General features: G+C 54.2%; 6 protein-coding genes across 6 annotated transcripts; 3 read left to right on the top strand and 3 right to left on the bottom strand.

Annotated features, from left to right (window-relative positions):
• Nucleotides 1-62: 62 nt before the first annotated feature.
• Nucleotides 63-772, bottom strand: ACA1_023180 (uncharacterized protein; the record flags this gene model as incomplete). Its single annotated transcript, XM_004353281.1, is given in 3 exon segments — nt 63-287; nt 302-427; nt 629-772. 3 exon segments carry the CDS (start codon nt 770-772, stop codon nt 63-65), a joined length of 495 nt encoding a protein of 164 aa, XP_004353333.1.
• A 1,518-nt stretch (nt 773-2,290) lies between these two features.
• Nucleotides 2,291-3,733, bottom strand: ACA1_023170 (uncharacterized protein; the record flags this gene model as incomplete). The annotated part of the gene is made up of 4 exons (XM_004353280.1): nt 2,291-2,488; nt 2,599-3,026; nt 3,101-3,350; nt 3,437-3,733. The coding sequence occupies 4 exons, from the start codon at nt 3,731-3,733 to the stop codon at nt 2,291-2,293; spliced, it is 1,173 nt and encodes a 390-aa protein (XP_004353332.1).
• Nucleotides 3,734-6,068: 2,335 nt separating this feature from the next.
• ACA1_023160 (uncharacterized protein) lies at nt 6,069-6,440 on the top strand (the record flags this gene model as incomplete). Its single annotated transcript, XM_004353279.1, has 2 exons — nt 6,069-6,120; nt 6,169-6,440. 2 exons carry the CDS (start codon nt 6,069-6,071, stop codon nt 6,438-6,440), a joined length of 324 nt encoding a protein of 107 aa, XP_004353331.1.
• A 489-nt stretch (nt 6,441-6,929) lies between these two features.
• On the top strand, nt 6,930-7,563 carry ACA1_023150 (uncharacterized protein; the record flags this gene model as incomplete). Its single annotated transcript, XM_004353278.1, has 2 exons — nt 6,930-7,015; nt 7,038-7,563. 2 exons carry the CDS (start codon nt 6,930-6,932, stop codon nt 7,561-7,563), a joined length of 612 nt encoding a protein of 203 aa, XP_004353330.1.
• Nucleotides 7,564-10,677: 3,114 nt separating this feature from the next.
• ACA1_023140 (uncharacterized protein) lies at nt 10,678-11,412 on the bottom strand (the record flags this gene model as incomplete). Its single annotated transcript, XM_004353277.1, has 3 exons — nt 10,678-10,722; nt 10,928-11,056; nt 11,167-11,412. The coding sequence occupies 3 exons, from the start codon at nt 11,410-11,412 to the stop codon at nt 10,678-10,680; spliced, it is 420 nt and encodes a 139-aa protein (XP_004353329.1).
• Nucleotides 11,413-12,646: 1,234 nt separating this feature from the next.
• ACA1_023130 (uncharacterized protein) lies at nt 12,647-14,078 on the top strand (the record flags this gene model as incomplete). Its single annotated transcript, XM_004353276.1, has 9 exons — nt 12,647-12,722; nt 12,783-12,921; nt 13,004-13,113; nt 13,176-13,238; nt 13,354-13,494; nt 13,555-13,638; nt 13,709-13,789; nt 13,850-13,924; nt 13,987-14,078. 9 exons carry the CDS (start codon nt 12,647-12,649, stop codon nt 14,076-14,078), a joined length of 861 nt encoding a protein of 286 aa, XP_004353328.1.
• Between the last annotated feature and the right edge of the window lie 75 nt (nt 14,079-14,153).

Raw genomic sequence — 14,153 nt, 5'->3', positions numbered from 1 at the left:
TAAACTCACATCTCTCTTGATGCGCCAGCTTGTATGGCCAAGGCCGGGCAGATCGCGCAGCTCTAACCGCCATGATGATACGGGATCCTGAGGATCAGCTTGTTGGTGCACAGATCTTCTCGCCCATCGCCTCGCATCGTGCGCAGCTCCTTGGCCACGTCTCGCAGATCTGCGCCCATGTCTTGCTCGTTTCTGGTTGAGACGTAGTGCGTCTTCAGCGATGACTCCATGAATCGCAGTGCCAGCATGCGCTCAACCTCCGACTCGCTGTCGAGCTTGACCTTCCCCTGGCTCTCGACACATCCATAGTACTCTCGAGGCCTTTGTCGTGCTCGTGCCTCTGCTTCTCGAGTTCCATACGAAGGCGGTACTTGCGCTGCTGACACATCTCCTGCACGAGCTCGATGCGGTAACGCTGCTCGTCAGCCTGTAAACCGCCAACGCGCGCGTGAGCGTTGGCGCAAGGTGAGAAAAAGAGGCGATGAGCAGTGTCAAGTGGTCAAGGGAGGAGAGGCGTTCCCACTTGGAGTGTGGAGATGACTGAGAGAGGGGAGGAGGGAGATTGGGGGGAAGGAGCAGTGTACTGGATGATGAGAGGCCAGGGAGAACCGTCCATGACGCCAGACACCGACGGCGGAGGGATCTTACCGCGCTCCTGACTTTCATCGAGCCCAAGCAGGCGCCGCAAGAGGTGGTTGATGCAGAACGATTTGCCCGCTCGCTTTTCGACGACGAAGGACACGGCAACCGAGCCCTTGCGAATGGCCTCCATGGCTTCTTTGATCTGGTCCTCCGCTGAGCGTTTGTGCGTTTGTGCGTTTGGTGGTGTTATGTGAAGAGAGAGAGAGAGAGAGAGAAGGGGAGGAAGAGAGACATGAGCTGAGTTCAGGTGTGGTTCAAGTCCAAGTCCAAGTCGCAGTGGTGGCACGAGTGGCGCCCTACATCGGTGGTGGTGGTGGTGGTGGTGGTCGTGGTCGTGGTCGTGGTCGTGGTCGTGGTCGTGGTCGTGGTCGTGGTGGTCGTGATGGTCGTGGTGGTCGTGGTGGTCGTGGTCGTGGTGGTGGTGGTGGGGGCATGCTGACTTACCATCGTGGCGCAACACCGAGAGCGTGTGCGTCGAGAAGAAGATGAAGAGAGCGAAGAGATCATCAGCTCAAACGCGCACACCCACAACAAAAAGGAGTGTGCCTTGGACAAAGGCGGCCTTTGCTTCTCTTGCAGCACTCATGGAGGCTTGAGCGTGAGTGATCGCTAGCGTTGTTTGTTGTTTGTTGTTTGTTGTTTGTTGTTTGTTGTTTGTTGTTTGTTGTTTGTTGTTTGTTGTTTGTTGTTTGTTGGTGGGCACATTATTGGCCAAAGTTGGCGAGGCGCGCCGTACCGTGATACTTCGGCAGCTGAGGGCTGAGGGTGCGTAACGAGACAGAAGCCGACTGATAACAATAACGATACGCAGAACCTCTACACAATTTTTTATGTGCGCCCATGCATTCAATGGATACCTTGCCTTTAGTGGACTGACCCTTGGCAGTTTATCGTCAGTATCGGTTGCAGCATCGACGTCCGATTGACCCCACCAGAAAAAAGAAATGGAGTTTTCCAAGCCGGGCCACTTTTTCTTTTGGTCAAAAGACGAAAGCAATCGCCTGCCAGCTGCGACTGCGACTGCGACTGCGAGCATGCGCACTCGGCATACCAGGTCGCGTTCGCAGTCGCAGTCGTAGTAGCGTTCGCACTGACCCTCGCTGCATAACAGGATAGTATGGACGGGCGAGAGTGAAGGTTCGCACCGAGTGCTGCGAAGAATTGCTACGGCGGGACATGCTACTGACGGGCTTCTATTGCTACGGCGGGACATGCTACTGACGGGCTGGCAAGGTTTGGTGCCATAAAAGGCTGTCCTTACGCTTGTTTAAAGGATGGAGAATACGACGCGTTCCCACAGGCTTTAGGTGCCCCACTGGAGCGGCGGCAAGGCTCAAATTGGCTCATTAGCGCGGGCAGGAGGCCTCTGTGGTGATCATCATGGCGCCTCTGGCGCCCTCGTGCGTCGCAACCTTTGCCAAAACATAGTGCCACACCGCAATACATAAAGCGCGTGCAGGACGCCAAGACTCATCTAAGGGAGATGCTTGTTTAAAAACACCCTATCAGGCATACATCCCACAACGGCGGCACGTCGGCCGCCCCAGTTCAATTTTCGGCAGACACACAAGACATCAGCGTGTGGGGTGGAGCATGAGATAAATACCAAAGGTGGCGCGTCGGTCTTGGAGGACGTGAACGACCAGGCTTAGAAGGGCCTTGTCAGGTGAGTCCAGGAAACCAGCTGGTGCTGTTGCTTTGGAGCCCACAGTTCTTTCGTGTCCGGGAAAGCCGCGGAGAACTGGCCGATCTTCCTGTCCACGTCTCCCGTTGCTTGGCCCGACTTTGCCTCCACCACGCACAACTGGATAGATCTTGGCGTTATCTCGAACCATAGGCCATCCACCTGTGGTGTCGCACAGATTGGTGTGTGTGTGTGTGTGAGAGAGAGAGAGAGAGAGAGCAAGAACAAGACAAATGCAGTCCTCTTCTTCTCGAATGATCACGCAAACGTACCTCAAGCTCGGGAACCTGAGAACTGGTCATGAGCATGGAGCCTAACAGCACCAGGTAGAAGTGGTTGCGGTCGCTGGCCTCCCCCCTAGCGGTCACCTTGGCAGCAAACGAGGTCAGGGTGGCGTATCCCTCGGCCACTTCCGAAAACGCTAGCCCAATCTTCTCCTGGGTGTCGACAAACCCTTTGAGCTCAGCAAGTGTGTCCGATGGGCCTCTAACGAGTTTCCAAGGGGCAATGTTGATGAGGCTGTGCTTGGAAGCAAGGCACTCCTGGTACCAGTTGGGTTGGCACTTCACATTCCAAGGGCTCTCCTCGGGGAAGAGGAGTGTCTTGAAGAGAAAGGTAGCCAGTGAGTGAAGGGAGGCAGTGCAACCCACAACAGCATCCTGGTCCATCGCCTGGGTGAAGGCACTGCGCAGCCTTTGCACTAATGAGGAGGGGAGGAGGAGGTGAGATTCAGTTGGGAGAAAGGGAAGGGATGGCCACAGAGAGATTGCTTACCCTCAAGGGAAACTGTTGCGTGGCTGTCAATCGCCTCAAGAATTGGAAAGATGTGGTCCAAGCTGAAGCTCTCTGAACCCTTGGTGAAGAAATTGACCAGGAGAACCGGGCTCTGAATGCTGGGCCACGATGATACAAAGAAGCGCGAGTAGCTTTGAAGAGAGGAACGCAGAGACTGGAACCCGGCCATATCCTTCATCGCAGACAGGCATGGGAGCGAAAAGAGGTAACTCTGCTCGCCAGCCAGTTTCTGAAGGCCCCCAACAGCACATGAAGGTAAGTGAGAATGAGAGCTGAGCGTACTTCACTGAATTGTAGCGCATGATGGGAGCTTACCTCAACTTCTTCAAGTTTTTTACCCTCGCGAAAAGCGTCCATGAGCCTGAGCTTCCATTCTTCAATGGTCATATCGCTCTCTGACTCCACTTTAAAGCGATAGGAGTCAAGAAAAGCCAAGTTGAGCTTGGAGACCTCGTAGTTGGTGTAGAGTGTGTAGCCCAGGTGGACCTTGAGAGTATTGAGGAGCAAGCCAAAGTGGTCATACTTGCTGCTCCATTTCCAAATCTCTGCGAACAAGAGCGACTGCTTGATCTTGCTCAAGTTCAGAATGCACAGGCCGTGAGACTCGTGCATGTCCAATGCCAAGTAGGCCAACTTGCGGAGGACGTGAAACGCAGAAATCGCCTTCACGCCGTTCTCATGGAGATGCTGTGGCCGCGCCCCAAACCGGAAGTAGGTATCAAGAACCCACTTCCAGTGTGAGGATCTGAGTGCCTCAGACTGTTGAATCCTCCAGGCGGCAAGGAACTGATGGAAGCTGAGCCAGTCCCCGTCAGCCACAACCTTTCTGAGCCAATCTTGTGCGGCCTTTGTGAGGCCGGCCGACAGGACTTGCAGCCAACGTTCCTTGTCGTCGCCCCGCCTGGATCGCCATTGTTAGCCCATCCTCAGTGTTTCTGGCAAGAAAGGTTCAACCAGAGAGAGCAAGCCAAAGGAGGTTTCCTGAACAGTTGGTAGAGGAAGTAGCGCTCAGCAATATGTCCATTGTAGAGGTGGCTGAACTGGAAGAGCAGCACAGGATGAGGTCTCTCGACCCAATCTCCAGACTCTTTCTTCCGCCGCCACTCACCTTCTCGCGAACCGTGACAGGTCGTTGTTTGTTCGCAGGAAGGTAACCGGCAACAAGGGAGATGAACACCCTGATGTACTGCTCTCGCGTGTGTGGCACAGTCCGTCCTTTCACAGTCCTTTTAAGTGGGAGCTGTTTCATGCCCTTCCAGCGAACCTCTTCCGGTAGAGCCTCATTCTGCAGAGCGAGGTACAGCCGGAGAGGTTGTTTGCACTTGTTTTTCGACAAGATCGTCAAGATGTCGAGCGGAGGGTTTAGGTCATCCCCCAAGGTGACTGGGCTTCGGGTTAGGCCCTCAGCGCCTCCACTACACTCCCCCGGAAAGCTTGAGGAAGGAGTTGAAGGGGCAGACGACCCTTCGTTTTGAAGATGGAGAGGAGAACCGGACGTGACCGAGACCGGGCTTGCAGGGGTCGACTTTGACGACCCAGATAGGACACCCGAGGGAGAGACAGGAGAAGTTTTCTGCTTCCACCTTTTTCCCTGGTGCCGCCCAACTTTCGATTCGGCACTGGAAGCCCGGCCTCTGGGGGCGGCGACCGTCGGTGTACCCGCTGAGGTCGAGCGGGTGGTGGCCTCGGAAGGAGAGTAAGTCGAGGGGGTTGCAGGCAGAGAAGAGTTCTTCCCGTTTTTTCCCCTGCCACCACCACCTCCGCCACTGACCCTTTTGGATTCAGCACTGTGGCCCCGGCCTCTGGCGTTGCCCTTTGGCGTGTCCGCAGGTATAGGGAGCGGCGTAGAGGGGGTAGTGGCCGACGCAGAGCGCTCCCTGTTTCTTCCCCTGCCACCACCACCACCACTCTTAGATTTCGCACTGCGGTCCGGGCCTCTGGGGGCGTTGGTCGGCGGCGAACGGGGTGTGGTCGAGCCTGCCGGGGCATCCAAATTGCTCGGCCAGGGAGGTTGAGGTAGTGGACTTGAGGGGGGAGGGGTGTGACCCGGCATGCAGCAGGCGGCAGGAAAGAATTAACTTGTGCGTGTTTCTGCCTCCGCGGCAACTTCTTGGGCCTGTGCTGCACGGACGAATGGAACTGGGCCCTAGTGCAAAGTGCAACCTGTGCAGTAAATCAACACACACACACACACGCTTTAAATTGAAATGTTGGCCAACAAAGTGAACTAAATTTGGTGTTGGGTGACAAGATGTGGAGCAGATAGCGGGCGATTGGTTCACACACCTGCAGGTGATTGGGCTGTCAGTAGGCATCGCCCGCTATCTTCGGAGTCGTCGAACCAACCAACGCGCGAGAATCAGACTCCGAGGCTGAAAACGCCAAGGGTCGGCTGGGCCGCTTCTATTGGCCAAGAAATAGCTCCGTTTTACCTCTGAACTTGCTGTGTTGAACACTCCAGAAATTTCAAGCTGTCTATGTCGGCAGTCGGCAGGCCCTTTTGTCCGTGTTTGCAAGCGCCTCATTGTCGCACGCGACTACTTCCTTCCGAAAGCTGACAGCGGGCTCACTTGCGCCGTGGGCGGGTTCGTCCAGTATGGAAAAACGTCCAACATGCTGTGCGTTGCTGCCATCCTGGCCGACCATGGCCTCACCAAGATCATCATGACCTCGAGGAAGACCATTGTGCTACGAAACCAATCGGCAAAACGTGGCCATAACGCCTTCAAGCCTCCGTCAGATAGGACACTCGAGGCGTTTGGACAAGAGGGGACGTACGAGATCTTGAGCGAGGAGGCGGCCTACGCTGAGGAAGATGATGGTGAAGAAGAAGAAACAGAAGACGAAGAGCAATCAACCGTGGGCTCTGGACCCAGGACGCCCCTCTACCCTCCCCCGACGCCAGAATCACATGAAGGGGCGATGAACTCATCCACATCCACAATTGATGTGGATCCTGTGGCGGACGAACAACAAGCGGTGGATTCCTTGGGTGGAGGGTGCTCAAACTGCTTCAGCTTCCAGGTCATGAAAACCATGTGAAGCAGGACATGGCAAGCGGGCTCTAAAGAAGCTGCAGGATGCCTACGACAAGGAGCAGATCTACTTCTTCATAGTCAAGAAGAACCCCCACGTTATCAACAACATGTCTCAGTTCTTGAAGAAGTCAACAGCAACAAACAAGAGCGACAAGATCGCGTGGTTCGACGATGAGGCTGATGAAACAGTCAACAGCAAGGGAACCGGGAAGAATTGGACCAATCTCCACAGCAGCTGCATCCAACTGCTCAATCGTTCGTGGGCATGTTGCGAGTCCTGATCGTGAAGGTTAAAAGGCTAAGACGATTGCTGAAAGGGATCAACGTGGGCTTGGCCTTGCCACTTGGTGATTCCTGAACTACGAAGTCGAGCATATCCTCGTTGGATAGGGTGAATCTATGGTATGACGTGTAAAGGGGTTGTGGCTTGTGTTAACATGGGATGCATCGGTTGCAGGCAAGTTCATTTGGCCGTGTACCTCACTGGTAGCCATTCGGGTGAGATGAAGTGTTCAATGCCCAGGTAGGAAGGCTGGTTGATCTTCTACCCAAAAGCAATCTCGTACATGTTCCTCAGCGCCGGCCTTCCTGGTTCCGCTAGTGTAGCCGTGTAGCCAAAGTAAAGCGGCTTCACCATTTTTCTTGCAGCGATTGAGCAATAGCTGGTCAACAACGTGAGCGCCTTTGCGGACGAATGGCCTATTGACCTCCAGAACCAAGAAGCCCACCAGAAGCTGTTCCAGTGGCACGGACAGGATACCAAGAAGTCAATGTCACACGCGGTCATCGAATTCCTGGCGGAACTGTTTCAAGTGCGGATACAAGTAGTCTCCGCCCAGGAAGATCTCGTGTACACGTGCCTTGGAGGCGCTTACAAGTACCCACATCAGCATCTGCTATGCGCACAAGACAACCAACGGAGAACAGCTCAAGCTCTACACCGAGAAATACCGGGCTGCCGCCAAGACGGCCAAAAAGACAGCAGTCAACATCTTGGACTTTGTGATGCCTCTGCGCACCCAGAGGAAAGATCCCCCCTACGACAGTTTCTCCAGGCAGGACTTCGCCAAGGAGAGCAATCGCGTTGACGCAGTACAACTGAAACCCAAAAAGGATCGTGCGGGGAAGGAGCAGTTCACGCTCATCCCCGAGTTCCAGCACTACGTGATGACGAAGGACAACAAGCTTAAGCGCAGCTCGGCCGCACCCCCTTTGTTGATCATCGCCCTCTTGGACCCACAGTTCAAACACAAGCAGCGGGGATATGCCATCCTACACAAAGAGACGGACTGCGCGGATTACCCTCCGACGGCCTACATCTTCTATCCTCAGCAGAAGAGTTGCCAGCCAGTCTTCTCCTTTGCCTATCCAGCTCCCGACGCCAAGCGAGGCAGACCAGAGTAAGAGCTGTTTCTTCATCTCCAGGCTGCACACACAATCATACGTTTCTTGATCCACCACAGCAATAACAAACTGTCGTCGCGCATGTGTTTACACATGATAGCTCGCGTTCGCGTTCGCAATTGCTCGCATTCGCATTTGCATTCGCCGAACACGAACGCGACGTAGAATGCCGTAGCGAATGCGAATGCGGGGTTTTAACGTGATTCACGTCTGCGAGTGCGAGTGCGACCCTGCGAGTGCGAGTGCGCTTCCGAGTGTTTTCATGGCGGATTGCTGGGGTCACTGTCAACGCCAGCAATGACGACAAGCAGGCACAGCTAGTGCAGCTCCGTGCCATCATCGGCCAGGTGAAAAACTGGCTCCGAGCCGTGGACTTGGCATGGAGCAAGAATGCGGTACATCCCATGGGCTGCAGGCCACCCTGGTGATAAGCTTCGATGCCCTCCACTTTTTTTAAGTTCCGGACAAAAGGTGTCTGCTGATCAGCAGCGACGTCCTTGTTGGCGCAAAACTAGAAGCACAACTTACCGAGCAGCCCACTGAATGTGCAACCCTTATTGTCATATGTTAGGAGGGCTTCGCCATGTTTGCGCCTGCCTGCTCAACATTTTTGAGTGTGAGCAAGCTCCGGTAGGCATCCATGTCTCTCCTTGAGAACTGGATTGATGACAAGGAGAATGAATATCTCCCTTTCCTCTGTCGGTAACATCAACACCGACGTGGGCATGATGCTCAACTTCTTCCGGCCATGGTCCGTATCTCGGTGGAGTGCAAACATCAATGCGAACTCATTCCCAATTTATATACTATTGTGCATTTCCTCCGACACCAATTGAACGCAGTCAAGAATGCCGCGGGGGCGACTGAGATCCCCGTCTACGAGGCACAATATCCTGGTCCCAACCCCTTCTTTCACTATGAGTACGGTTGTCGCTGGCACCTTCAGTGGAGTCATTCCATCACGCTCGGGTTCTACAACAATGGATTCGCTCCCAAGAAAAAAAAAGAGCGAGTATTATTAAGGGATGACTGTCGCTGCGTAAATCAGAGCGGCAGTGCGCTGTTCCGAATGCGAAGCCTCTTTCAAAAACCTGAGTATGTCCTGGTACTTTTTGACCAGGTGCTCGTACTGTCCATAGACATGGTGGACACCATTCAACGCACTTGCTCCGAGGCGTTCGAGGTACGTCTTGTCGTTAGAGCCCTTGATACCAGCGACGATGATCCAGGTGGTGTAGTGCACTGCCGGCAAGAAATGTTGATTTAGTTTTATTTCTCTTTGTTTTTACTTTTAATGATGCCTCTATATTCTTGGGCAGGTGGCCTCACACCTCACACCTGCAACAAACACAATTCCCCCTCTCCGCCTAGAGCTGGCTGTTGGATACTCTTCGTCTCTCTCTCTCTCTCTTTTTCTCTATCTTTCTTTATGTTTACCTTTCTTTTCTTTATTCCCTCTTATTTCCTCTGACTTCACACTTGTACCGTTTCAGATCTCCTCAATACATTACCTTTTCCCTTTCAGACATCTTCACGTCTCTTTAGCTTCTCAGCTTCTCGTCTTCTTCACCTCCAACACTGGCGGCCAGTGGGGAGCCATCGTTCTGCCAAGGGAGATGTGGAAAGTGCTGCAAACACCCGCTGGCCACTCTGGATCTTTTGTTGGGAATTGATACTGCACAGTGGCCAAAGGAAAACAAGGAACCTATTTGTTTGTTTTTTTTTTGTTTTTCATGACTTGTGGCAGGCAGCAGATCGCGGGCTTTCGACAGCGAGATCTCACCAAGCCGCCGAGAGTGCATGCCTCTCACATGCACACTCCCTATGTGTCTGCTTCGACGACTATGCGACCTACGCAAGCCAGGTAGTTGTGCGTGCCCATAGCAGACTACACACCAGGGTCTATTGCAGTTGGGCCACTGCCGATCGCCTCCCAGTTTACCGCTCCTCCTAGTTGGGGTGACAAACTTGCCCATCGACTGCGAAAACCTGATGTCGTAGCCCTTCGTCTGGTCCTCAGGAGTCACCGTACCCTTTCCTACATAGGGGATCTGGACTGTTGAGGCTTTGAAGAATAGGAACTTCTTGCCAGCAACCTCCAGTGGCTGTAAGATAGCGACCAAGATAGCGCCCTGGCGCACAAGCCCGGCTGCCGTTGGTTGATTGTAGTAGGCCCACCCCTGCTCGTGGACCCGCTAAATCCCTCCGATTTCGCTCGACATTAAGGGGGGCGTGCGTCCAAGCCCCCCTCCCCCCGAACTCGTCCCGTTCAAAAAGAATTACATGTATGTCTCTATTTTAAAAGGACGCATTTTGTTTTTGGACACATTTTGTGGGTCCCCCCAAACGAATTTGATCGAAATGATTTATTAAAAAAATAGGAGGCTGAAGCATCATCCGTATGGTGTCGCTTGCCCCCCTCGCGTCCTGTGGCAGCTTCCATCTAAGGGCAGAATAAAAGATGTGAAATCGACAAAATGGCTGATGAAGGTGAAAATTAAATCGAAAAAAAAGAAAAAGACGTCCATGCACGCTGAAACTAATTGAGGGCATGCACGAGGTGGCCTGTCGTCTAGGCTGACCCTCGAAATTGTGGCATGTGTTGCCATTCACCATCTAGAAAATTGAAAAGATGACGGGCGCCACGGTTGTTTTTCGTTTTGGGGCTTGCACGCACGCCCCCTTAATGAGGGTATCTACGTGGCCCGACCTCAACAGCGGTCCGATGCGCACCAACGGTCAGAAGCGCCTGCTCAGATGTCGCTCACTTACAGGGCAGACCTCAACTCTTTCCTACTCCCCAAACTGAAAACACCGGCAGCTGACGTTGGTGATGTTGGCCGAGCGCAGGAGGACATGTCCCACCCACCCACCCACCCACCCACACGAAGGCGGAGCTGCGTGACCATGGTCCACTCTTCCCGTTTGCACAATGACTTGTTTGCAAAATTTTCTGTTTGCAAAAGAAACAAAAATGTGGGGAGAGAGGAGGAGGCGTCGGAGCGCACCACCAGAGTCGCCTGCAGCCCCTGGGATGTACTTGATCCCTGCTCCACGTCAAGCCAACGACTCGGGACCCGTTCTTCACCTGGATGATGAGAGCACGGAGCTGCACTAGCCGTGCCTGCTCGTCGAGCACTGCCTGTGATTGTGGAAACACTTGAGGCAGGGCCGCGGCACGCGCACGCACACAGAACGCAACACTAAGAGTTGCTCGAGTAGTGCCGTGTCGTGTCGTGTCGTGTCGTGTCGTGTCGTGTCGTGTCGTGTCGTGTCGTGTCGTGTCGTGTCGTGTCGTGTCGTGTCGTGTCGTGTCGTGTCGTGTCGTGTCGTGTCGTGTCGTGTCGTGTCGTGTCGTGAAAACCGGAAGGCCGGCCGAAGAAAAGTCTTGCTTCGATGCACGCTCCTCTGGTACGTCCGACGACGAGCGCGACAACGACAACCAACTGGACTCCTGACGGCCTCCCCTCCTCACGTCGCTGCTCCCGCTCCGCTAGCCCGCCAGGTGGACGCCCATGGCAAAGGAGGACAAACGCCGGCGTGAATCGCAGTCTCCCTATTGCGCGTTGTCGGTCGGGACCAATGTCAGTGCTTTGTGCCCACGGCCGAGCTGTAGGTAACTCCATCTCCGAAGATTTGAGACGCGGCGCCCCTCCCGATTACCATCTGGCGGGCGCTGGTGGCCTCGATCATCGCTCCCTGCAGGGAAGCTGTCGGATCGGGAAGCTGCGCCGCCGTCACCTTGCTGGTGCCATCAAGCGTGGCGAGACCCCCAGCTTGACCCTTGGAGGTGATGTCTGCGTCGATGGTCGCCACGTTGGAATATGTGCCGCCGGTCTCCCGAATCATCAACCGATAGTAACATGCCGATGCAAATCGGCAGCAGTTCCGAGTCCGGGCGTCTTGATGTGCGTAACTGCAGGCGCGTTGGCCATTTGGCCGCAGGCAGTGGACGATGAGTTGTGTCCTAGCGCGATACGTCGTTGCCCTATACCGAACTGGCGTCGGCGTTGCCATGGAAGGTGTTGCGCGATCCATCGTTAGATGGGCCCATGCCGGTGGTGTTGTACTGTTCAGAGGTGTTCTTGGTGAGTCCGTTGCCCACGGCCACCGCCGGCCTGCCAGTGTGGACCTTGAATGTCCATGAGGGAGCCTATACTCGTTTCTCAACAAACAGGCACTTTTTTTGAGCAGTAGCGGTGTGGGCAAGAAAGGAAGACCACCATGGCGGTGCGAATGCGACTGCGAATGCGACTTCCAGAACAAGAAAAAGAAAATCAAAATTCAACCATTTCTAAAATCTCCTAAGGTACGGTGCTGCAATCACCTTCCGACGTCGCCAACAGGGCGGCAAGAAAGATTTAATTCCTCTTTTTCTTTCTTTCTTTCTTTGTTTCTTTGTTTCTTTGTTTGTGGTTATCGTAATCGTAATTATCACCAGCAAACACGAGGCCACAACCATGAAGATAGGAACAACCCAACAACGCGATCCGCGAGGCCTTCTTCCTCGTGTCGCCGCCAAGAGCTCAGTGCTTCCGACTACGACACGAACAAACTCGAGTCCGAAACGCCAGCAGCTGGTACGTGCGCCACGCCAGGCGGACCTCGCGCCGAGTAGAGACAGTGCCAGCACTCCAGCAGGCACCCCTGACGCCAACAAGCCCCTGCCGGTGCCAGTGCATTGTTGACTCTCGGTGCAAGCACGAATTGCCAAAGCATCGCAGCATTGCCACAACCGCAGCAGCATCGACACCAAACAACAGGCCCGCGCGCGTGCCAACGCCGCGGTGCCCACGCTGGGCTCCAACGTTGGAGCGCAAAAATAAAATAAAATAAAATAAAATGTTGGCACCTTGTAATTAGTGTGCGCCAATTAATGACGCGTTCCAAGGCTCGAGTCTGTTTGTTCACCAAATCCTCACACCGATCGGGTGTCCAAGAATAGTACCTTGTTGAGAGACCACCGCCGTTACGAGGCAAGAGCAAGGAAGGAAAGGAGTTTAACCTTCACCATGGGCAGATAATAAGCGTACACTTATGCTAGCATTTGCCCGCCTGACCTGAACATCGTACCGCAGTAAGGATGCGGGTGCATCGTTGGACGTGTTTTTTCGTGCTCTTCCTTTGGACCTGCTCCGCCGTGGTGGAGTCCGCCAACGGTACTCAGCTTCCACCCCCATTGATGTGCTTCATCCAACTCACTGGTTCGGGCTTCAAAGTACTGTCAGTGTGTAGCAACTGCACGCACACCACGATTAACAGTGCGGTAGTCTCCGCCGGGCCGGGCGATATTATCATCATCGCCCCTGGAAATTACAATGAACCGCAGACATCTATTGGGTTCCCTCTTACCTTCCAGTACACGCACTTCCCCAAGATGCTTGCAACGTTGGTGGGCAGGAGTATTCTCAACATAATTTCTTCAATTCTGCAACATAAGGGCCACGGATGGCGACGTTTGTGTCTCAACGACGAGCACATACTATACCACGTGGCTAATAATCAATTCCGTGCTGACCCTAAATGGCTCGTTCACGACCAACGGCGCATGTACACTTGCTGCCCTCCTCTTTTCCTCCTTGTCCTCCCCCTTAACATTCACGCCACAACAGGCTTAGAGGTGCCGGGGGCCCTGTACCAATACGGAACACTCATTATGGTGCCAGCAATTCGCGGTACCTAAGTAGTTGGTTGCACGCACGCACGCGCGCACGCACGCACGCACGCACGCACGCACGCACGCACACACACACACGCACCCCCTGGATTCACCCTGAGACGCTTGATCAGCGATATATCTGAACCAGGGCCAGTGGCACCAATACGGGCACGTGCACCTGATTTCTGCAGGGGGCGCCAACGGAATCATCAACCTGAGCGGGATATGGGATCAGTATGGCACTGTCCTCCTCGAGGCAACTGGTGAAACTGGTAAGACCGGTCCCAACTCAATGCTCTACCCTATTGCTCACGGTAGTATGGGCACAAAAGGGGTGTTCTTGGGAGTGTTCTCTGGTCCACCTGGTGTCTGGAATCAGTATGGCAGTGCGGAGCTTGTGGTCCTGCATGGTAACGGTACGCCCACACTCTTGACAGGTGGCCAAGGGCCAACGGTGTAGCCACTCATATCCACACCAATCTGCAGGGTTGGTGACTCAGGATACCTTTGCGTGTGCATGGAGGCAAGAGGGCACACTCAAGGTCACTGCCTTGTCCACATCAAATGGTGCAGTCAGGTTCTCAACCCATATCGGAACAGTATAATGACCAGTTGTCCCTACCTCAGGTGTAGTGTTGAACACAGGAGCCACCTGGACGCAGCTCAACAGCAGCGTGTTTACTGTGGATGACCAATCAAACGGTTTGTCCCCCCCAATCATCTGCTGTCAACAATCTGTGGCCTTCTCACACTTTGATGAACAGGAGTAAGTCTGGCAGGAGCATGGACCCAGCAGTCCAGTGTCAACATGACCATTCGTGACAGGAGTGTGGGTACTCATACTGAGCCATATTAGACAGCCCCACAACCACAGCACCTCAACCGCTCGCTCGCTCGCTCGCCCACCCACCCACCCACCCACCCACCCACC

Source organism: Acanthamoeba castellanii (assembly GCF_000313135.1).
Source record: "Acanthamoeba castellanii str. Neff unplaced genomic scaffold scf7180000084429, whole genome shotgun sequence".
In the NCBI taxonomy this organism is placed as follows: domain Eukaryota; phylum Discosea; order Longamoebia; family Acanthamoebidae; genus Acanthamoeba; species Acanthamoeba castellanii.
This window is presented reverse-complemented; position numbering and strand designations above follow the sequence as displayed.